Source organism: Solanum verrucosum, unplaced genomic scaffold (assembly GCF_900185275.1).
Source record: "Solanum verrucosum unplaced genomic scaffold, falcon-dt-bn FXZP01000007.1, whole genome shotgun sequence".
In the NCBI taxonomy this organism is placed as follows: domain Eukaryota; kingdom Viridiplantae; phylum Streptophyta; class Magnoliopsida; order Solanales; family Solanaceae; genus Solanum; species Solanum verrucosum.
Genome location: NW_026020177.1, coordinates 1,607,176 through 1,632,166, shown reverse-complemented (window position 1 = coordinate 1,632,166; position 24,991 = coordinate 1,607,176). Strand labels below are relative to the sequence as shown.

Below are 24,991 nucleotides of genomic sequence, written 5' to 3'. Positions count from 1 at the left end.
AGAAGCCCTTAGTAGACTATATGTGGGTAGTGTAGCCCATGTTGAGGAAGAAAGAAAAGAGCTAGCGAAGGATGTTCACAGACTTGCTCGTCTAGGAGTTCGTCTCATGAGTGTATCAGATAGTGGTGTGACAGTTCAGAATGGATCAAAATCTTCATTAATGGCGGAGGTTAAAGAAAGGCAAGAGAGTGATATGATATTACTCAAACTCAAGGGTGATGGCCATCAACAGAGAGTTGAGGTTTTTTCCCAAGGGGGAGATGGTGTGCTTCGCTACCAGGGTTGATTACATGTTCCTAATGTGGGCGAGTTGAGACAACATATTCCTGGAGAAGCCCATAATTCTAGGTACTCTATTCATCGAGGCGCCACTAAGATGTACCCGGGTATGAGGGAAGTCTTTTGGTGGAATGGCATGAAGAGGGACATAACAGATTTTGTGGCTAAGTGCTCTAATTGTAAGCTAGTGAAGGAAGAAAATCAGAAATCAGGAGGTATGACTCAAAAGATCGACATTCCTAGTTAGAAGTCGGAAGTGATCAACATGGATTTCATTACAGGTTTACCTCGTACTCGCAGACAACCTGACTCCATTTGGGTGATAGTTGAAAGAGTTACTAAGTCTTCTCAGTTTTTGGTGGTCAAGACTACAGATTCAACGGAGGACTATGCCAAGATTTAAATTAATGAGATAGTTAGGTTGCATAGGTTCCTTTGTCTATCATCTCAGATAGAGGTCCTCAGTTTACCTCTCCTTTCTGGAAGTCATTTCAGAAATGTCTTGGTACTCAAGTTAATCTTAGAACAACATTTCATCCACAGACGGATGGTCAGGCAGAGCGTACCATTCACACCTTAGAGGACATGTTGAGATTATGTGTGATTAACTTAAAGGGTAGTTGGGATGATAACTTCCTTTCATAGAGTTCTCCTACAATAATAGCTACCATTCCAGCATTCAAATGGCCTCTTATGAGACATTGTATGGGCGTAGATGCAGATCTCATGTTGGTTGGTTTGAAGAAGGTGAAGCAACCTTGATAGGACCAGATTCAATTCATTATGCTATGGAGAAACTGTAACTCATTACAGATAGACTTAAGACAGCCAGAGTCGCCAGAAGTCTTCTGCAAATATGAAAAGAAGGGAAGTAGAGTTTTGAGTTGATGATTGGGTTTTCTTGAAAGTGTAACATATGAAAGGGGTGATGAGATTTGGAAAGAAAGGGTAGCTCAGTCCCAGATATGTAGAACCTTATAAGATTCTGAAAAGGATTGGTAAAGTGGCTTATGAGTTAGAGTTGCCTGCAGAATTAGTAGAAGTGTATCCAGTCTTTCGCATCTCACTATTGAAGAAGTGTGTGGGTGATCCAACCTCCATAGTGCCATTAGAGGGTATGGCTGTGAAATATAGTCTTTCTTATGAAGATGTACCAGTTGACATTATTGATCAGGTGAGAAGGTTGAGAAACAAAGAAGTAGCTTCAATCAAGGTTTTGTGGAGGAATCAGTATGTAGAGGAAGCTACTTGGGAAGCAAAAGCAGCCATGAAGTCCAACTATCCTCACCTCTTTCCTTCCCATTCCACTCCAGCTTGAGGTATTAGTTCCTCTTTCGTTTTTCAGTAATTCATGCATAAATTCAGTCTTATTATCATGTTCCATCAGTTTGTACTTCCATTTTCAGTGTATTTGCATGTTCTTTGAACTTAGTTCAGTCAAAAATCAGTCTTCAGTGTTTAGTGGTAGGGTAGTAGCTCATTCCTTCCATTTCAGCTAGTTAAGTCTTCATTTGAGGATGAATGATCCCAAGGGGAAGATATTGTAACACCTCAAAAACCAGACCTAGAAAAAATTTACAAAAATTCTACATGAAGTAGTGAACCACGACAGGGTTCACCGACCGTGAATGGGTCCACAGCCCATTGACCTGCATGTGGTCATGACATGGAAGTCAACAGGCCCAGGCATAAGACCACGGGCACGTTTACTATCTGTGGTCTTGATGACCAGCCTTGGTGGCGCTCGTAGTGGCTGAACCAGTAGTCCCCAAAGCCTTGCCCTGAGATACCCCTGACCTAAGTAAGGACCACACGAACTTTCACGGTCTGTGGTCGTAAAGATGGGCCATGGAGGCGTCCGTGAAGACTTAGATAGTTGCCCTCTATACAAACTCTTAGACCCTCTAGCCTAAGTGAGGACTATGAGGACCTTCACATTCTATGGTCCTCCACATGGCCTGTGGTAGGGTCTGTGAAGGCAAGCCAGTAAGCCCTCAGACATGAGCCTCCAGATCTCAGCTCAAGTGAGGACCACGGGGACCTTCACGGTCTTTGGTCCTCCACACGGTTTGTGGTAGTGGCTCATGGACCAAGCGTTCAGAAACATAGGACCAAGTGAAGACCGCGAGGGCCTGCACGGTCCGTGGTCCCTTTCATGGTCCATGAAAGGGGCCTTGGTCAGCCCATCAGCAGGTTTAAGTTAGGGATCTTTTGTTATTTTCCTATTTCGTTGGACCTCTAAACTACGTTGTTTTAACCATAAATTACATGGTTTTAGACAGTTTTATCCTAGAAACATAACTACAACTTACCTAAGTCAGATCTTGCATCAAAAAGTTAGAAAAATTAGAAGCGAAAAAGGAGAAACGGTCGAACAAGGTTCCTTCAGTTCTAGCCCTAAAATCAAAATATTTCTCTGTGGAATTCATCGCCAGGTATGTGGGATTTCACTAGTGGGCTCCTTTCGCCCATTAGGTCCCTAAAATTTAGTCATATTCTTAATTCCCTATAATTAACTAGACCTAGGGTTTTTAGAACTTCAGTATATTCTCATGAGTTTGTTAATTATATGTTCCAAATAAGATTGTCATGTTATTACATCCTTTACTGCATGAATTTCAGAACCCTAGCTATGTCTTTCTTTAGTTCTTGAATTACAAATGCTAGGTCAAAAAATTCAGTATTTCAGATATACATGCCTCAGTCTTGAATGTGTCGTTATCAATATATAAATGTGCATTCTTAGTTTGCATGTAATTTTTGAGCAATCCAGTATACCGTATAGTTCAGTCTTAATGTATTAAACATTTAATCTATTGGGAGTAGCATAATATCGAGTTGGAATAGGGTCAGTCACCCATTTAGTAACAAAACTATGAGCCACGTAGGTTGTAAGTCTCCTTTGTGGGCAGCATTTTAGTAATCACACTAGTATGCATGTACAACTTTTGCCGGGTGTATTGGGACCTCTCGATGGGGGACATACATCGGACTCCACATTTAGCTCATATGGTTTTATTATCGGTTATTAGTAGCTCCCACAGTTTAGTCAGACTACATTGTATTGACCACATTTCAGTATAATCAATATTCAATATCAGCATGTTAAATTTGGTTATGCATTCAGTTAGCTCAATATTCAATATCTATATTACGTTTTGGATTACATTATTGCTTTATTGCTCTATTTAGTTATGATGTTAATTTAGCTTTACTGTATCCTGCATGCTCAATACCTTTCAGGTATTGACACATACTCTGCGCTACATCTTTTCTTGATGTAGGTTTAGGTTCTCAGTATCCAGATCATGCTTAGATCGGCTCTCGATCTCTAGTTCAGCAGCATCAGTGGTGAGTCCTTATTCTTCGAGGACAACAGTCGTGTTATCATTTCAACATTTTAGTCTTTTAGTTGCAGTTTCACTAGGCTTAGCTGGGGCATCTCCCAGTGCTTCTAGTCAGATAGAGGCTATTTTCAGACATAGTTAGATTCAACTTGGTATTTGAGTTTGATATTTCTTTTGTATTAAAAGTCTCAGATTATAGATATTCAGTTTAATTTATGGGTATTCCACATCACTTTTATTTACATGATTTACCTTGCGCTTCAGTTTTATTTCTCAGTTTATCTTTAGTATGCTCATGATTATACCAGTAGGGTTAGCTTGGGGTCGGTTGAGATCCTAGGTCCCGTGTCCGCCTCTCGAAGGTATCTCGGGGCTTGAAAGGTATTCCCCATCATTTTAGTTTACATGATTATTTAGCTTGTACACAATATTTCTTTTCTTCAGTTTATTTAGTATGCATATGATATGCCAGCAGGGTTAGCTTAGGGTCATCCATGATCCTTGGTCCCGTGTCAGCATTTTTAAGGGTAGCTTCGGGGTGTGACAAACTTGATATCAGAGCATTAGGTTTAAGTTTCCTAGAATGCCTGAAAAGCCACATTACGTAGAGTCCTTTTCATTGATGTGAAGTGCACCACATCTAATGAGAATGAGGCTCCAAAGTATTTTATGAAAACATCATTTTCATTGTTACTTTATCGTGCATAAGATATGATCTAATTCCTCATGCTGATCCTTCGTTAAGTGCTTCAGATCCTGCCTCCTCGTACAGCTTATGGAAGGAATGTGAATGCATGCAACGCTAATGTAGTGTCTCCAGCCTAGATTAGGAAGTTTCAAATGCTGAGTTTCAAAACCCCATTCAACTTTTAGCTCAGAGTGTGACTAACAAGATACCCCGCAGGTTCGAGTTTCTGCAAATGCTAGTGGTGGATCAGTGGCAGCCTATAACAGCTCGGGAATTCTTTTGAGCTAAAACTCGAATCGTTCTTCGTAGTGAGCCAAAATTATCCAATGAATTAAAAACTTCTTATAGATGTAGAACATTCAATTCCAAGAATAAGCAAAGAGATAGGCATTCAAATCATTCCTAGTTCTTCTATGTTTTGGGTCAACTTCAAACAACAATAACTCATAGTACAAGATGATTAAGGTGGGCAATAAGATGGATATTTAAAGGCCTTCGAGTCCTTTTTCCAATGCCACTGAGTTTGCTAAATTTCAAACTCTATGTAAAAGGTTAAGATTTATAAACTAGCGACACAAAAACTTGGCAGAAGCTCTGCGATGGTTGCGCGTTGCGTAGCAAATACGGACCTCACTCCTTGCAGAAAAATTATTCCCTATCCCAGCTTGTTTTAAATATTTCTTTAAGGGTATTTTTAGTCCTAAAAAACCTTGGGAGGTAATCTAAATTTCCCTTAATGTGTCGAAAACAAGTTTTTTCATAAATCAAACCCTCTCATCCACTTCAAAAATTCTACGCTCAAGCAATTAGAGAAACTCTAAAGGTAGGGTTCTTCTTCCAAAATTTTTCTTTAAATTCTTCTTTAAGATGGTTCTTTCAGGTATGTAAGCTTCAATAGTGTTAGGTTTGTTCACACACACTCCAATCATGTTAATTTAAATTTTAAATTCCTTCTAGAAAGTTGAAAGTTTCTTGTTCCTGAGGTATGACTCAAGAGATCGACATTCCTAGTTAGAAGTCGGAAGTAATCAACATGGATTTCATTACAGGTTTACCTCGTACTCACAGACAACCTGACTCCATTTGGGTGATAGTTGAAAGAGTTACTAAGTCTTCTCTCTTTTTGGTGGTCAAGACTACAGATTCAGCGGAGTACTACGCCAAGCTTTAAATTAATGAGATAGTTAGGTTGCATGGGGTTCCTTTGACAATCATCTCAGATAGAGGTCCTCACTTTACCACTCCTTTCTGAAAGTAATTTCAGAAATGTCTTGGTACTCAGGTTAATCTTAGAACAACATTTCATCCACAGACGGATAGTCAGGCAGAGCGTACCATTCACACCTTAGAGGACATATTGAGAGTTTGTGTGATTAACTTCAAGGGTAGTTGGGATGATCACCTTCCTTTTATACAGTTCGCCTACAATAATAGCTACCATTCCAGCATTCAAATGGCCTTTTATGAGGCATTGTATGGGTGTAGATGCAGATCTTATGTTTGTTGGTTTGAAGTAGGTGAAGTAACCATGATAGGACCAGATTCAGTCCATTATGCTGTGGAGAAAGTATAACTCATTACAGATAGACTTAAGACAGCCAGAGTTGATGATTGGGTTTTCTTGAATGTGTCACATATGAAAGGGGTGAAGAGATTTGGAAAGAAAGGGTAGCTCAGTCCCAGATATATAGAACCTTCTAAGATTCTGATAAGGATTGGTAAAGTGGCTTATGAGTTAGAGTTGCCTGCAGAATTAGTAGCAGTGCATCCAGTCTTTCACGTCTCACTATTGAAGAAGTGTGTGGGTGATCCAGCCTACGTAGTGCCATTAGAGAGTATGGCTGTGAAATATAGTCTTTCTTATAAGGATGTACCAGTTGAGATTGTTGATCAGGTGAGAAGTTGAGAAACAAAGAAGTCGCTTCAATCAAGGTTTTGTGGAGGAATCAGTCTGTAGAGGAAGCTACTTGGGAAGCAAAAGTGACCATAAAGTCCAAGTATCCTCACCTCTTTCCTTCTAATTCCACTCCAGCTTGAGGTATTAGTTCTTCTTTAGTTTTTCAGTCATTTATGCATGAATTCAGTCTTATTATCATGTTCCTTCAGTTTGTGCTTGCATTTTCAGCGTATTTGCATGTTCTTTGAACTTAGTTCAGTCAAAAATCAGTCTTCATTGTTTAGTGGTAGGGTAGTAGCTCATTCCCTCCATTTAAACTAGTTTAGTCTTCATTCAGGGATGAATGATCCCAAGGGGGAGGTATTGTAACACCTCAAAACCAGACCTAGAAAAAATTTGCAGAAATTCTACATGAAGCAGTAAAGCACGACAGGGTTCACCGACCATAAGTGGGTCCACAGCCCGTTGACCTGCATATGGTCATGACTTGGAAGTCACCAGGCCCAGGCATTAGACCTCGGGCACCTTCACTGTCTGTGGTCTTGATGGCGGGCCGTGGTGGCCCCCGTAGTGGCTGAATGAGTAGTCCCTAAATCCTAGGCCTCGTATACCCCTCACCTCCCTCAGACCTGAGCCTCCAGATCTCAGCTCAAGTGAAGACCATGGGGATTTTCACGGTCTTTGGTCATCCAAACGGTCCGTAGTTGTGGCTCGTGGACCAAGCCTTCAGAACCACAGGGCCAAGTGATGACCGTGTGGGCCTTCACGGTTCGTGGTCCCATTCACGGTCCATGAAAGGGGCCTTGATTAGCCCATCAACAACTTTGAGTTACGGAACTTTTGGTTGTTTCCTATTTCGTTGGACCTCTAAACTACGTTGTTTTAACCATAAACTACATGGTTTTGGTCAGTTTTAGCCTAGGAACATAACTAGAACTTACCTAAGTCAGATCTTGCATCAAAAACTTAGAAAAATTAGAAACGAAAGAGGAGAAACGGTGGAACAACCCTAATTCAATAGCGCAACAAGGTTCCATCAGTTCTAGCGCCAAAATCAAAATATTTCTCCGTGGAATTCATCACCAGGTATGTAGGATTTCACTAGTGGGTTCCTTTCGCATATTAGGTCCCTGAAATTCAGTCAGATTTTTGATTCCCTATTATTAACTAGACCTAGGGTTTTTGGAACTTCAGTATATTCTCATGAATTTGTTAATTATATGTTCCAAATAAGATTGTCGTGTTATTACTTCGTTTACTGCATGAATTTCACAACCCTAGCTATGTATTTCTTTACTTCTTGAATTACAAATGCTAGGTCAGATAATTCAGTTTTTCAGATATACATTCCTCAGTCTTGAATGTGTCATTATCAGTATATAAATGTGCATTCTTAGTTTGCATGGCATTTTTGAGTAATTCAGTATACCATAGAATTCAGTCTTATTGTGTTAAACTTTTAATCTATTGGGAGTAGCATAAAATCGAGTTGTAATAGAGTAGTTTAGGAAAACATCATTTTCTTTGTTACTTTATCGTGCGTAGGGTATGATCTAATTCCTCATGCTAATCCGTCGTTATGCGCTTTAGATCCTGCCTCCTCGTAGAGCTTATGGAAGGAATGTGAATGCATCCAACGCTAATGTAGTGTCTCCCGCCCCAGATTATGAGGTTTCTAATGCCGAGTTTCAAAACGCCATTCAACTTTTGGCTCAGAGTGTGACAAACAAGATAACCAACAGGTTCGAGTTCCTGCAAATGCTAGTGGTGGATCAATGGTAGCCTGTAACAGCTCACAAATTTTTTAGAGATAAAACTCGAATCGTTCTTCGTAGTGCTCCGGAATTATCCAATGATTTAAAAACATCGTATAGATGTAGAACATTCAGTTCCAAGAATAAGCAAAGAGTTAGGCATTCAAATCATTCCTAGTTTTTTTATGTTTTGGGTCAACTTCAAACAATCATAACTCCTAGTACAAGATGAATAAGGTGGGCAATAAGATGGATATTTAAAGGTCTTCGAGTCCTCTTTGCAATGCCACTGAGTTTTCTAAATTTCAAACTCTAAGTAAAAGGTTATGGTTGGTAGACTAGCGAAACGAAAAACTTGGCAGAAGCTCTGCGATGGTTGCGCGTTGCGGAGCAGATACGGACCTCACTGCATGCTAAAAAATTATTCCAAATCCCAGCTTGTTTTAATTATTTCTTTAAAGGTATTTTTAGTCCAAAAAACCCTTGGGAGGTAATCTAAATTGCCCTTAACATGTCGAAAACAATTTTTTTCATAAATCAAACCCTCTCATCCACTTTAAAAACTCTACGCTCAAGAAATTTTAGAAACTCAAAAGCTAGGGTTCTTCTTCTAAGATTTTCCTTCAAGTTCTTCAACAAGATGGTTCTTTCAGGTATGTAAGATTCAATAGTGTTAGGTTTGTTCAGTCACACTCCAATCATGTTAATTTCAATGTTAAATTCCTTCTAGAAAGTTGAAAGTTTGTTGTTCCGGAGGTATGACTCAAGAGATCGACATTGCTAGTTAGAAGTCGGAAGTGATCAACATGGATTTCATTACAGGTTTACCTCGTATTCGCAGACAGCCTGACTCCATTTAGGTGATAGTTGAAAGGGTTACTAAGTCTTCTCGCTTTTTGGTGGTCAATACTACATATTCAGCAGAGGACTACGCCAAGATTTAAATTAATGAAATGGTTAGGTTGCATGGGTTCCTTTGTCTATCATCTCAGATAGAGGTCCTCACTTTACCTCTCCTTTTTGGAAGTCATTACAGAATTGTCTTGGTACTCAGGTTAATCTTAGAACAATATTTCATCCACAGACGGATGGTCAAGTAGAGCGTACCATTCAAACCTTAGAGGACATGTTGAGAGTTTGTGTGATTAACTTCAAGGGTAGTTGGGATGATCACCTTCCTTTTATAGAGTTCGCCTACAATAATAGCTACCATTGCAGCATTCAAATGGCCTCTTATGAGGCATTGATGGGCGTAGATGCAGATCTCATGTTGGTTGGTTTGAAGTAGGTGAAGCAACGTTGATTGGACCATATTTAATCCATTATGTTGTGGAGAAAGTTTTACTCATTACAGATAGACTTAAGACAGCCAGAGTTGATGATTGGGTTTTCTTGAATGTGTCACATATGAAAGGGGTGAATAGATTTGGAAAGAAAGGGTAGCTCAGTCCCAGATATATAGAACCTTCTAAGATTCTGATAAGGATTGGTAAAGTGGCTTATGAGTTAGAGTTGCCTGCAGAATTAGTAGCAGTGCATCCAGTCTTTCATGTCTCACTATTGAAGAAGTGTGTGGGTGATCCAGCCTACGTAGTGCCATTAGAGAGTATGGTTGTGAAAGATAGTCTTTCTTATAAGGATGTACCAGTTGAGATTCTTGATCAGGTAAGAAGGTTGAGAAACAAAGAAGTTGCTTCAATCAGTTAGCTCACTATTCAATATCTATATTAGGTTTTGGATTAAATTATTGCTTTATTGCTCTATTTAGTTATGATGTTAATTTAGCTTTACTCTATCCTTCATGCCCAATACCTTTCAAGTATTGACACATACTCTACGCTACATCTTTTCCTAATGTAGGTTTAGGTTCACAGTATCCAGATCATGCTTAGATCGGCTCTCGATCTCTTGTTCAGCAACATCAGTGGTCAGTCCTCATTCTTCTAGCACAACAGTCATGTTATTATTTCAGCATTCTAATCTTTTATTTTCAGTTTTGCTAGGGTTAGCTTAGGCTTGTCCCAATGCTTCTAGTCAGTTAGAGCACAACAGTCATGTTAAAAGTCTCAGATTAATTTTAGGTAATCCACATCACTTTCATTTTCATGGTTTACCTTCCGCATCGGTTTTATTTCTCAGTTTATCTTTAGTATTCTCATGATTATGCCAGTAGGGTTAGCCTGGGGTCAGTTGAGATCCTAGGTCCCGTGTCCGCATCTCGAGGGTATTCCCCATAATTTTAGTTTACATGATGATTTAGCTTGCGCACAATATTTCTTTTCTTCCATTTTTTTTAGTATGCTTATGATATGCCTGCAGGGTTAGCTTGGGGTCATTTGTGATCCTTAGTCCCGGGTCGGCGTCCTGGGGGTAGCTTCGGGGTGTGACAAAGTTGATATCAGATCATTAGGTTTAAGTGTCCCAGAATGTTTGAAAAGCCACACTAAGTAGAGTCCTTTTCATTGATGTGAAGTGCACCACATCTAATGAGAAGGAGGCTTCAATGTATTTTAGGAAACCATCATTTTCTTTGTTACTCTATCATGCGTAAGGTATGATCTAATTCCTCGTGCTAATCCTTCGTTATGCGCTTCAGATCCTGCGTCCTTGTAGAGCTTATGGAAGGAATGTGAATGCATGCAATGCTAATGTAGTGTCTCCAGCCCCATATTAGGAAGTTTCTAATGCTGAGTTTCAAAACGCCATTCAACTTTTGCCTCAGTGTGTGACTAACAAGATAACCAGCAGGTTTGAGTTCCTGCAAATGCTAGTGGTGGGTCAGTGACGACCTGTAACAGCTGAGGAATTTTTTTGAGCTATAACTCGAATCATTCTTTGTAGTGAGCCAGAATTGTCCAATGAATTAAAAACATCATATAGATGTAGAACATTCAGTTCCAAGAATAAGCAAAGAGTTAGGCATTCAAATCATTCCTAGTTCTTTTATATTTTGGGTCAACTTCAAACAACCATAACGCCTAGTACAAGATGATTAAGGTGGGCAATAACATGGATATTTAAATGTCTTCGAGTCCTCTTTCCAATGCCACTGAGTCTCCTAAATTTCAAACAATAAGTAAAAGGTTATGATTGATATAATAGCCACACGAAAAACTTGGCAGAAGCTATGCGATGGTTGCGCGTCGCGGAGTAAATACGGACCTCACTGCCTGCTAAAAAAATTATTCCAAATCCCAGCTTTTTTTAATTATTTCATTAAGGGTATTTTTAGTCCTAAAAACCCTTGAGAGGTAATCTAAATTGCCCCTAACGTGTCGAAAACAAGTATTTTCATAAATCAAACCCTCTTATCCACTTCAAAAATTCTACGCTCAAGCAATTAAAGAAACTTTAAAACTAGGGTTCTTCTTCCAAGATTTTCCTTCAAGTTCTTCAACAAGATGGTTCTTTCAGGTATGTAAGATTCAATAGTGTTAGGTTAATTCACTCACACTCCAATCATGTTAATTTCAATGTTAAATTCCGTCTAGAAAGTTGAAAGTTTGTTGTTCTTGATAGGTGTTCTTGAATTTTCTTTCGTTCTTGAATGGGGCTGAGGTTGAGGAGTTCTTGAGATTATTGTGTCAATTAATAGAGTTGTTTGAGTTAAATCCTAATGTGTATGTTCTAGTTATCTGAATGTAGAGGGAAGTTGAGCAAAGAAATATAATTTAGGCAAATTGGGGTTAGAAAATGAAGAAGAAAAAAGTTGGGCGAATCTAGCAACCCAATTTGTGTCGCGGAACTGCGTCCCCATTTCACATAATTTTTCTCCATGTCGTAGAGAGGTCACTGACGCATCTGCCTCAAAATTTATTTCGTGATCAAATAAATGCAACTCCACGTCGCATACTTGCTTGTAGACAATGATTTCTTGATTGTTTCTCACGTTTAACTATCTAAAATCACTCCTAAGAATCTCGAGATCTTTCCTATCACAAATCATAACGTTGAATTCATAAGTAAATTTTAGGGTATAGTTGAGAGTCAAGTTTTGAGAGTTGTTTCGAACATTTTGTGAAAGTATCTAAGAGTGTTCTTGAGGAGAATGTATTCATGAGTCTACTTTATCATCATGAGATCCTTCATATCATGAACCATAACTTTTGAATTCATAATTCACATTCAAGAGAGAGTTAAAAGTAGAGTTCAAGAAAGCTTTTGAGTTCAATTGTGAATCCCTTGATATCAACTATCGATTTGAAATATGTTTTGAGAAAGTAAGTATGAGAATGGGAAGTGTTGTATACATGAGTTCCACGTTGTAAAGTAGACCCTCGAGTTGAGTCGTTCATGCTCATAAACTCTGCATGAACTCTATAAATTGAGTATCTTTGAGAGGACTAGTATCTTCAAGTTCTATGTCATGAGTATTGAGTTCATAACCCTTTTAAGATTATATTCCTAATCACGAGACTAATACATGTCACCCATAAAGTCCTTGATTCGAGTTGTTCATGCCCATAATTCCGTATTAACCTTATGAGTTGAGCATTCTTGAAATTAGTAGTATCATTGAAGTTCTTGAGTTCTAAGTTGTTGTGTTCCGAGTATCGAGTTGTTTGTATGGTTATTGAAAACATTAAATTGAGTCGTTTGCGTCCATCATTTGGCATGAACCCTATTTTTAGAAGTCTTTTACAACTTTTTCTAAACTTGTTTTAAGACTTGAGCACTTGAGTTGAGAAAGAGTAGAGTCGAGTTCATTTTCCAAAAAATGATATATGCAAACTAAGTGTTCCCAGGAGTAACTGTTTTCACATTTAAAAGACTAGGAAACTGAGATTTCCAAAAGAGTTTTTGAGCAGTTGAGTAACATCTCTTTTTAGAGAAAGATTTTCAGTAATTATATCAAACCACATAAAGAGTTATGTTTTTAAACATATAAGCTACGTATATTTTGGTAGTAGTATTGAGCACCAATTTGCGGACGAGTTCAGATAACTCAAGTCTCCATAAACCATGTAGCCGATGTGGGTAGAAAAGGTCATACTTTTAAGATGATTACTTAGTGTTTTTTAGCATGAATTAGTGGATCAACTTAGTTGAGAGGTCATAAACCTAGGCAAAGTATAGGACAGTTCTGGCAGCGTGGGCGAATCGTTGTATCATCATATAACTCACAGTGATGGTTGTTAGTTAGAGAAACTCCCACATATTTATATTGTATGTTTATATACACACTGAGTATTATTGTATTCATCAATACATTGAGTTGCTATTTACAGTTTTACAACTTTCCATATATATATTGCATCTTGTACTATTTCTTTATCCTTGAGTATCACGAGTTGATATTTCGAGATGAGTATCTTATCCTTAAGTACTTCTGAGTTGAGTAAGTTTTGAGTAGTTTTGAGTATCCTTGAGTATTCCTTGAGTTGAGTAAGTTTGAGAAGAGGTAAGTATGTTTCCTTTTTATCAAGTTCAAACTTATGTTTATGCTTCAGAATTCCCCTTACATTCTCGTACATTCCACGTAATAAGCCATTTGTCCTACATCATTTCATGATGCAAATACATGTATTCAGGGGCATCAATATGTGTTGAAACCACATAGAGTTCTAGTAAGCTATGGTGAGCCTCCTTACTTCCGGAGGATTTCATTAACTTTTCAGTTTTGCCAGGATGTTGCGGGTCTTGTCCGACTTCCATCTTTGTTATTTAGAGGATTCATAGATAGACAGTAGAGTTTGAGAAGTATGTTCATTTATTTTGTTAAATGTTTTAAAGACTTAAGTTGCCTATTTTGGGGTGAGTTGAATATATTATATTATTCAGAGTTTTCTTTGAGTTAAAGATTTGTATTTAAGTTTCTTGAATTTTTAGTTTTTAAGCTTTTGTATGCTTGAGTTAGTCTTCTACTTGTAGTCAGCCAAGATGAGGGTTCTCTTGGGGACCAACAATGTTTCTCGAGTGCTGGCCAAGTCTAGGGTGTAGACATGGGATCAGAGCATAGCGTTCAAGTTTCCTAGACTGTTTATGAAGCCGTGTCAAGTAGGATCTTATTTATGGTTGTGAAGGACCCACTTCTATAAATGAGGGACTACATACATTTTAGGAAAGTTTCCCTTTTTTCATAATCGTAATCGTGCAACAGAGCTTTGTCCTAGAGATTTATTCATACTCGTGCGTTTCTCAGATTCATTCGACTACCCCTCATACTAAAGGTGGTTGAAAAACAAAGTCGAAGATCCTTCTGGATGAGTTATTCTTAAGCAAGTTATGAGACTCCAGAGGGGCTAGAGGGAAGCCCAAAAGTAAGTTAAGTGTTGAGTTCAAGAGGAATGCACTCATGTTCGTATGAATAATGCGTTTGAGCTAAAACCGAGTTGGACACTCTTCCCTAAACCTTATTTGGCCAGACCTTTAAGAGGATGGTATGTTTAGAGCTTGGGTAATATATTCACCCAAAAAGGTAGCTGGAGTTACGAGATCATGAGCAGTAGTAGTAAAAGAGCCCAGAGTTAGAGGAAAGTATGCAGAGGTTTAGTAATTTAAGTACGAGAGATGGTGTTTCGACAAGCTATGTTACTATACTGATGCACCTAGTAAGTTATTAATGAGGCATTTTCCCTTATGGGTAGACTAAGAAGTGGTGAGTTGTGAAGAGTCCATCATAGGAGGTAGAGTGTGTTTTAGCTAGAAAGGAGTGTGTGGTGAAGTGTGATTATCTAGGTAATGACCAAGTGTAAGTGTTGAATAGAAGAGCAAAAGTATTCATAAAGTTATAGATCTAAGCTATGTTTATTATTTGTTTAAGAGGGTCATGATGTTCATCAGGTTATAGAACTGATCAAGTAATGAGGTATAGTATAGTAGGCGAGCAATCGTGTTGATATTTGGGTTTACTAATGAACATTAAGCTTGAATTTGAGAAGAGTTTCATGATAAAAAGAATGACAATATGGGGGCGATGATGTTAGTCTAGTTGTTTGATATAAAAGACTTGACATAGAGTAGGTGAGGAAGTGAGGTGATAAGTTGCAATAAATATGAGTGATACAACTGAGAGACCTTAACGTTTAGATAAGGGAAGTGAAGTGTGGTTATGTCACAAGAGTAATAACAACATTAAAAGGTGTGCTGAGATGGTATGTTACTAGATGAGGTTCTAACTAAGTTATAATTTTCGATGTATGCCTAGATATCATAATTAAGTTGTCAATTTGGAATAGGTCCATAGCATTCAAGTTTTAGCTTTAGACCTATGAGGGAGATGACGAGATGAGAATCAAGTCAAGTGTTTGATAGTAACATAATAATGAGTTCCAAAGATTATGGGAGATATCCTTTCGGAGGTCCTTTTAGTAATGGAGTGATGTTAGAAATAGGAGTTTGATATTCTTATCGTGATAGTGATGGTGTGATAATTCCATGTAAGGTTATAAACGAGGAGGAAGATGAGGATGGAATTTTCTATAACTCAAACTCGATTACGAATAGAAGAAGGAGAAAAGAATATCTAAACTCACCTCAACTCATCATTCAACATAGCATCCCCCACTTAGGAAAAACCCATCTAAACAAACAGAAAAGGATTCCAACACAAAACTAGAAATTATGACTTACCGGCACCTCCATCCGGATTTGCCTCCTTGTTAGCTTGGATAGCATAGAAACGATTCCTTGCTTGACCATCAACACTAGGACCACTATAAGGAGCTTGCCTAGCATTCCTTCCTTTAGCAACAATATTAGGACAATTTCTCACCTTGTGATCATTTTTCCAACAACCATAGCAACCACTAGTGCTGGATAGACACTTCCCAAAATGCTTCTTTCCACAAGTGGAACAAGTAGGCTTAGCAAATTGAGAACCACCACCTCCTTCATGGTTAACCTTAGGAGCACTTGATAAATCTTGATTTGGAGCCCTCTTCTTAAACCTAGGTTGTCATTGATCCTCATACCTACCCCTTTTCAAATATTCCCTCACCCTAGTCATCTTGGACTCCTCAATAGATTGAGCATATACAATAAGCCTAGAGATGTTCATGTAACCATGGAGCATTGTCGTACGACACTCTTCTTTCACCAAGTCGGATACACCGGTAACAAACCTACTCATCTGTTGTCTAGAGTTAGACACCAAAGATAGAGCATACCTAGACAACATAGAGAACTTCAAAGCATACTCCTCCACACTCATATACCTTGCCTAAGATTAATGAACTCCTCAATTTTGCACTCCCTATTCTGTAGGGGAAAGTACTTACCCAAGAATGCTTCCTAAAACTCCTCTCATTCTATAGGACCCGCTCCCTCCGGCCTATTTGCCTTCCATTGAGTGTACCAAATTTGGGCCACCTCCTTCAATTGGTATGAAGCCAATTCTGCCTTCTCTCTAGAAGATACTCCCATAGCATTCACAATTTTGTAAATCTCATCCAAGAATCCTTGGGGATCTTCTGCAATTCTAGAGCCTAAAAATATAGGAGGATTCATTCTCACGAAGTCTCTCAACCTTGAGGCGGCCGTACTCTTATTAGCATTCACCCTAGGCCCCATATCTCTATTTGCTTGAGCCGTCATGGCTTGAGCTAGAGTTAGGAAAGTCGCCCTAATTTCTTCATTAGCCATGGCCGGGGGAACCACTGGAACCTCATTATCTTGATTGCCTATGGGGACTTTGTAACCTTGAAGACCTTGGGGAGGAACTCCCGCATCCACATTCTCCTCTTCCGCTCTTCTAGGATTAGCCCTCGTATTCATATCCTATAAACAGAAGAGACGGATTAGGAAAGATACACATAGACAAAACTCTAAGGCACGACATCAAGATTAATTAAAGAAGTGAAACTTTAACCATCCTATAGCCTCTCACTCATTGATGTGTCGCGACTCACACCGATGAACAAGACTCTACTAGACTTGGCATATGAGACTTTGAATCCTAAAGGACAATTTCCAAAACCTTATGCTCTGATACAAGTTTGTAACAACCCGAGAGCACCCCAAGTCGTAATATGCGTACTCAACCTCTCGGTGGTCTAACACAAGCCTCTTAGCATTCATTCATCGCATTCGGTAATAAAAACCATAAGGAATTTAAACACTTTTTAAAACAAATTCATAATACTCATAAAATCTTTCAAATGTAACGAGGTAGAATTTCTAAGTCTCATGTACCATCTTAGACAAGAATAGAACATCTTAGAGGCACGGCCCTTTACAACAAAATATAAGTCTTATACAATGTCTAAGTGGAAATACTAGAAAGGTAACAACTATGTCCTCAAATAAATGAGGACATACCAAGCTTCTTGGGAAGAGTCAATATCCCAAGCTTCCTCAAAAGATCTGTTCACTTTCCACCACCTACACTTGTAACAATAGAGAAATATGGAATTAGTACAATAAGTACTAAGTATGATGACCATGCAAGAAAATATGCACAACGAACATTTACAATGAATGTATGCTTTTAAGACCTTCTTTAACACACCTTTACAACCACAAGCATAAACCCACATTTCAAGTCACCATTCACAAATAAGTCCATATTCACATCATTTACAACTCAATTAACACAAGTGTACAATACTTAAAAAAGATAACAAAGTAAGTCCTTCATTACTATTTAAGCCTCAATGTGACGTCACCCTAAGCCACACTTAAGTGAATAATGAAGTGACCGCCCATACAACCTCTTCATATACACTTAATTGTTCCTAAGAGTTACCATAGACAAGGGTTTTATCATTACATTATAACATACTAAGTCAACATTCTTTATAAAACCATTTAGGAGACACACAAGCATATATGGGACAATAACATAATAACCCTAAGGCTTAGGGAACTCACTTTAGTATCTTCTAAGCCTACTCGTGCCATGTGTAGATAGCATCCCATACTACTATCTACACGTTGTATAACATATCCAATATTAGAGTGCACATCCCATATGATGGAAATAGGCGTTAACCGACATAGACCATACTAGCAAGGTATGGAATTCAGAGTCTATCCTACTCCATGGAGGTTGTTCTACTTACCAAGGGTAGAACTAAAAGCAAACCATGTTGGCACAGGTTTAAGAGATGTCCAAGGATGTTCATTGTGCCTAATCTCATGCTCAACTAGGCCACCATCCTAACCACATCCACTCGGTGCTTAGCCTTGGTTTCAATAGACTATTCAATCACATATGTACTAGAGAGGGTTCCTTTTCTAGTTCAACCAACTCATAGTACCTCTTCCCAAGAAAGGCCCCATTTTTTAGTCATAGCCAATCTCGGTTCAGAAGGATAGCTCATTTGACTTTCTTAGATAAGGTTTCTCATGCCGTTCCAGCTTCATCCATCTCTAAGTCTATCATTTCACTCATGAAGGGAACATCACCCTAAGGCCCATCCTTCAAGGTTATATATTTCCTTAGGAAAGCTAGACTCATGAAAGGCACAATGTTTAAGTGTTACCAATTCAAGTCTTGGCCTAGAATTCCTTTTTTAGCATTTATAAGAAGAGCTCCATTACTAAGTCATAGCCCAACCAAACATTCATATACTCCTATACATAATCAAACTTTCATGACACAAGACAAGATACTCAAGTCTAGCATATGAGCTACAACATCATCTTATAGAGACTCATCATAGTCCATCATCACAACATATCACCATTTCAAGAGAAACATGCTTTCACATTATCATAATAACACTTTATACAATACCACATTAATACCATTAGAACATCTTAACATTATAGCTTCACATAAACTTTACATATAGCTTCATATAGGACTTTACATATAGCCTCATATGTGTATAATAATACAACAATGTAATAACACTCATATAATGCCCTTTGTGGCTTCAATTCACAATAATGCAATATTCCCACATTATACAACAACTTCACCAATGCCTTCATGGCTACAATTCACAATAATACCACACAAGAATAAGATATAACAATTCCACCAAAGGTGTATCCAACTTACCAACAACATTCAATTCAATAAAGAGAGTTCAAGCCTTCTTACCCTTATCCAAAGACATAGCCAAAATTACCAATACTTCACCCATAAGGCTTACCACCCTTAATTCATCCATTATCAACAATTAATCATATATAAACATTAAGCAACACAAGAGATATCAATACCATTCACTTTACACATAATTCCATCAACTTTGAATTTATAGAAATAGACCCACTTCATAGCAAATTTTAGGGCTTTGTAGAAGACAAGGGTTGATGGAGTATTTCATTCAACAACCACAAACAAACATCAACTAATTCATACCCAAACGTTTCAAATCATTTTCATGCAAGAACTCTTGATAGAATTCAAAAACAAGCTTTTAGTCACTTTTTGAAAACATGGTAAAATCCTTTGAAATTGACTCTAGGATGAAGATGAATCCTAGATGAAAAGCCACCATACCTCAATTGATGAAATCTCAATGAAATTTGGTGGAAGGGAACCCTCAATTGAAGCCCTAGCTCTCCACCTTCTTCTTCCTTGAACTTGAGAGAACTTTAGAGAGAGAAAGAACTTTGGGGTTTTGATTTTGAAAGAATGGATTCAAAAACACCTCTTAAATGTTTTAATACCTTTAAAATACTTAAAATAATAGGAACCCAAAGTACCCAAAGTACCCCTCACTTAGTTGGACCTTTTTAAACAAGTCCACTTGAGTTTTATTTTCGCATATTTCATCGGGAAACAAGTTCGCGACGCGGAGCCACTGCCTCCAAGAACAACTTCAAGCAGCCTTGGCAGCTTGCTTGACCAAGGGTTGGGGTCCTCCTCGGGGACCCCTAGGGTGGTCCTGGGGAGTCGTACCCGAACGTTTTGACCCAAAAAACATTTATTAAGACACTAGGGTCACCTCCACTGATTTTAGACTCCATACAACATATAAAAACATGAACAACATATTAGAACACACCAACACGTAAAAGTGTAGTTTCCGAACGTCTTGGTTGTCCTTTGACGTTTGACTTCCAAACTTTGTAAAACTGACTAAAAAGGCTATTCTTCATTATTTTAGGACCCATGTGAGGATCTAATTTATCCTACTTCATTTTGAGGGGTGTTACACATAAATTCTACATGATTTCCATTAATTAAGTATCTTTGAGAGGAGTAGTATCTTCAAGTTCTAAGTCATGAGTATTAAGTTCATAACCCTTTTGAGATTATATTCCTAATCACGAGAGTACTACATGTTACCCATTAGGTACTTGAGTTGAGTTGTTCTTGCCCATAATTTTGCATGAAACCTATGAATTGAGAATTCTTGAAGTGAGTAGTATCATTGATGTTCTTCTGTTCTAAGTTGTTGAGTTTTGATTATCGATTTATTTGTATGGTTATTGAAAACCTTGAATTGAGTCATTCACGTCCATCATTCGGCATGAACCCTATTTTGAGCACTTGAGTTGAGAAAGAATAGAGTTGAGTTAATTTTCCTAAAAATGATATATGGGAACTATGTATTTTCAAGTGTAAATGTTTTCACATTTATAAGAAGAGGAAACTGAGATTTCCAAAAGAGTTTTTGAGCTGTTGAGTAACTTCTCTTTTTATGGAATGATTTTGAGTAATTATCTCAAACCACAGAAAGAGTTAAGTTTTTTAACATAAGAGCTGAGTATATTTTGGGTGTAGTATTAAGCCCCGATATGGGGACTAGTTCAGATAACTCAAGTCCCCATAAACCATGTAGCTGACATGTGTAAAAGGGGTCATACTTTTTAGATGATTCCTTAGTGTTTTTTAGCACAGACTATTGGATCCACTTAGTTGAGAGGTTTTATACCTTGGCAAAGTATAGAATTGTTCTGGCAGCGTGGGCGAGACTCTATATCATCACATAGCTCATAGTGATGGTTGTCGGTTAGAGAAACTCCCACAGAATTATATTGTTTTTTCTATATACACACAGAGTATTATTGTATTCATCAATACATTGAGTTTTTATATATATGTTTACAACTTTCCATATATATTGCATCTTTTTACTATTGCTTTATCCTTGGGTATTATGAGTTGAGTATCTTATCCTTGGGTATTTCTGATTTGAGTAAGTTTGAGTAGTTTTGAGTATCATTGAGTATTCTTTGAATTGAGTAACTTTGAGAAGAGGTAAGTATGTTTATTTTTTATCAAGTTCAAGCTTATGTTTATGCTTTAGAATTCCCCTTACATGCTCTTACATTCCATGAACTAAGTTATTTGATCTGCATCATTTGTTGATTCATATACAAGTATTCAGGGTCATCAACAGGAGCTTTGTTGATACAACATGGAGTTCGAGTTAACTATTGCGAGACTCATTGCTTTCGGAGAATTTCATTTACTTTTATGTTTTGTCAGGATGTTGTGGGTCTTGTCCCGACTTCCATCTTTGTCATTTAGAGGCTTCATAATAGACAATAGATTTTCAGAAGTCTGTTCATTTAATTTGTGAAATGTTTTAATGATATAGGTTGCATATTTTGACACGAGTTGAATATATTATATTATTCAGAATTTTCTTTGAGTTAAAGCTTTGTATTTAAGTTTCATGAATTTTATTCAGTTTTTAAGCTTTTGTATGGGTGAGTTAGTTTTTCGCTTGTAGTCGGCCATGATGAGGGTTTTCTTGGGGAACAATAATGGTTCTCGAGTGCCAGCCACTCCAGGGTGTAGATTCGGGTAGTAACACAGCCAGGGTTCGTGACTTTGTTAGGATGAATTCGTCAGAGTTCTTAGGATCACAGATTGGTGAGGATCCCCAAAACTTCATGGATGAGGTCAACAAGATCTTTGGAGTGATGTAGCTCACATCTGGTATACTAAGTTGAAAGAGAACAAGGGTACATATGCATCTCCTATCAATTGGGAATGCTTTAGTGAAACCTTTTTGGAATGGTTCTTTACAATGGAGTTAAGGGAGGTAAGAGCTTAGGAGTTTATGAATTTGAAGCAGGGTTCCATGTCAGTCCAAGAGTATGGACTCAAGTTCACCCAACTTTCTAGGTATGCTCCTCACATGGTGGCCGATTCCAGGGCTCAAATGAACAAGTTTCTGTATGGGGTATCCGATCTAGTCTAAACAGAGTGTAGGAATGCTATGTTGATGGAAAATATGAACATCTCTAGGCTCATTACTCATGCTCAGCAGGTTGAGGGAGATAAGCTTATGTAATAGGATAAAGATAATAAGAAGTCTAGATTAGGCAACTATGAGTATTCTCAACAAACATCGGGTAGTGGAATTCGCTCGCAGTTTCAGCAAAAGTCTTCAGCTCCAGCACCTTCATCAACTAGTGTTCCATCCTCCAAGTTCCAAAATGATCAAAAAGGTAGAAAGGTAGGGCATAAACCTCTAAGTCTCAAGGTAGTATTTCATGCACAAGAACCTAGCAAACTTGTCCAAAGTATGGTAAGAACTATCCGGGCTAGTGCATTACAGGAAGAAGGATGCTTTGGGTGTGGTCAGTTTGGTCACAAGTTGAAAGATTGTCCTTCTAAATAGAGTCAAGGGGGAAATAATGGTAGAGCTTAGTCTATAACTTTAGTAACACCAACAAGTCACCCGACTCAGCAGGGTAACTCATCTGCTATAGGTGGCGGACCTCACCAAAATAGGTTGTATGCTCTCCAGGCTCGCTAGGATCAAGAAGATTCTCCTAATGTCATCACTGGTACGTTACGAGTCATTGACTTAGATGTTTATGCTTGGTTAGATCCATGGGATACTCTTTCCTTTGTAACTCCTTATACAACAGTGAACTTCAGTGTTAGTCCAGAAATTCTCTCAGAACCCTTCTCAGTCTCTACACTAGTCGGTGACCCAGTTATAGCTAGAGGGGTATAAAGAAACTGACCTGTCACAATCTCCCAAAAAATCACTTCGGTAGAACTTATAGTATTAGAAATGGCAGCCTTTGATATAATTCTAGGCATGGATTGGTTACATTCCTTTTATGCGTTAGTCTATTGTAGAACTAGGATCGTTCGTTTTCACCTTCCAGATGAACCAATCTTAGAATGGAAGGGTAGTAGCTTAATGCCTATGGGTCGATTCATTTCATACCTTTAGGCTAGAAATATGATTTCTAAGGGGTATCTCTATCAACTAGTTCGGGTTAAGGATTTAAGCTCTGAAACCTCAACTCTTGAGTCAGTTCATGTAGTTAATGAGTTCCTAGAAGTATTTCCAGAAGATATTCCCAGAGTTCCTCTCGAAAGGGAAATCTACTTTGGAATTGATCTTCTTCCAGATACCCAGCTTTATTTTTATTCCTCCTTACAGAATGGCTCGAGTTGAGCTTAAGGAATGGAAAGAGCAGTTGAAAGACCTTCTAGATAAGGGCTTCATCAGACCTAGTATTTCCCTATGGGCATTACCAGTGTTGTTGGTGAAGAACAAATATGGTTCTCTCAGGATGTCCATTGACTATAGGCAGTTGAACAAGGTCACAATCAAGAATAAGTATCCCATCTCCAGGATTGATGACTTGTTCGACCAACTTCAAGGTGCTAATGATTTCTCAAAGATAGACCTCAGATCCGAATATCATCAGCTTAGAGTCAGAGATATTGACATCCCAAAATTAGACTTCAGAACTCGGTATGTTCATTATGAATGTTTGTTTATGTCATTTGGACTAACCAATGGTCTTGCAACTTTCATGGATGTGATGAACAGAGTGTTAAAGCAGTATTTGGATGTGTTCATTATCGACTTTATTGATGAGATCCTCATTTACTCTAGGAATGAGAAACAACAAGCGAATCATTCGAGGGTTGTTTAGGCAAACTTTCAAAGGCCACCAGTTATTTGCTAAGTTTAGCAAATGTGAGTTTTGGTTGCAATTTGTCTCTTTCGTTGGGCATATTGTGTCTAGTGAAGGGATCCGAGTGGATTCTTAGAAGATAGAATCAGTGAAACAATGGCCTAGACCTACTTCTCCTACATATATCAGAAGTTTCTTAGGTTTGGCAGGATATTACAGAAAATTCGTGGAAGGATTTTCATCCATATCCTCTCCATTGACTAAGTTGACTTAGAAAAAGGTCAAGTTTCAGTGGGTAAATGATTGTGAGAAAAGCTTTGCAGAACTGAAAACTAGGTTGACTACAACTCCATTTTTTACTCTGCTAGGGTTCAGACGGTGATGTTATCTACTGTGATGCATCATGAATCGGCCTAGGTTGTGTGTTGATGCAGTAAAGTAAGGTCGTAGCTTATGCTTCTATACAAATTAAGGGGCATGAGAAGAACTACCCAACTAATCACCTCTAACTTGCAGCAGTGGTTTTTGCACTTAGGATTTAGAAACAGTACTTGTATGGTGTTCACGTAGATGTGTTCACAGACCATAAGTACCTTCAATGTGTGTTCACCCAGAAAGAATTGAATCTTCGCTAGAGGAGATGGCTTGAACTCCTCAAGGACTATGATATGAGTGTGCATTACCATCCTAGTAAGGCTAATGTAGTAGAAGATGCTCTTAGAAGACTATCTATGGGTAGTGTAGCACATGTTGAGGAAGAAATAAATGAGCTAGCAAACGATGTTCAAAGACTTTCTCTCTTAGGAGTTCGTCTTATGAGCATATCAAATGGTGGTGTAATAGTTCAGAATGGGTCAGAATCTTCATTGGTAGTGGAGGTTAAGGAAAAGCAAGAATGTGATCTGAAATTTCTTCGACTAAAGGGTGCAGTCCATTAGTAGAGGGTTGAGGTTTTATCCCAAGGGGGAGATGGTGTGCTTCGCTATCAAGGTCGATTATGTGTTCTTAAGGTGGGTGAGTTGAGACAACAGATTCTTGCAGAAACCCATAATTCTAGATAAATTACTCATCCAAGCGCCACTAAGATGTACCGTGATCTGCAGGAAGTCTTTTGGTGGAATGGTATGAAAAAGGATATAGCGGATTTTGTGGCTAAGTGTCCTAATTGTCAGCAAGTGAAAGTAGAACATCAGAACCTGGAGGTATGACTCAAGAGATTAACATTCCTACTTGGTAGTGGGATGTGATGAACATGGACTTCATAGCAGGTTTACCTCGTACTCGC

At 38.3% G+C, this 24,991-nt stretch overlaps 2 protein-coding genes across 3 annotated transcripts in view; both read right to left on the bottom strand.

The window, feature by feature from the left end:
* LOC125829084 (uncharacterized) overlaps window positions 1–24,991 on the bottom strand; it is a 1,125,066-nt gene that overhangs the window by 458,536 nt on the left and 641,539 nt on the right. The window lies entirely within an intron of this gene.
* On the bottom strand, window positions 15,527–16,476 carry LOC125829037 (uncharacterized). The gene is made up of 2 exons (XM_049508315.1): window positions 16,262–16,476; window positions 15,527–15,854 (listed from the first exon to the last, which is right to left on the bottom strand). Exons 1-2 carry the CDS (start codon window positions 16,474–16,476, stop codon window positions 15,527–15,529), a joined length of 543 nt encoding a protein of 180 aa, XP_049364272.1.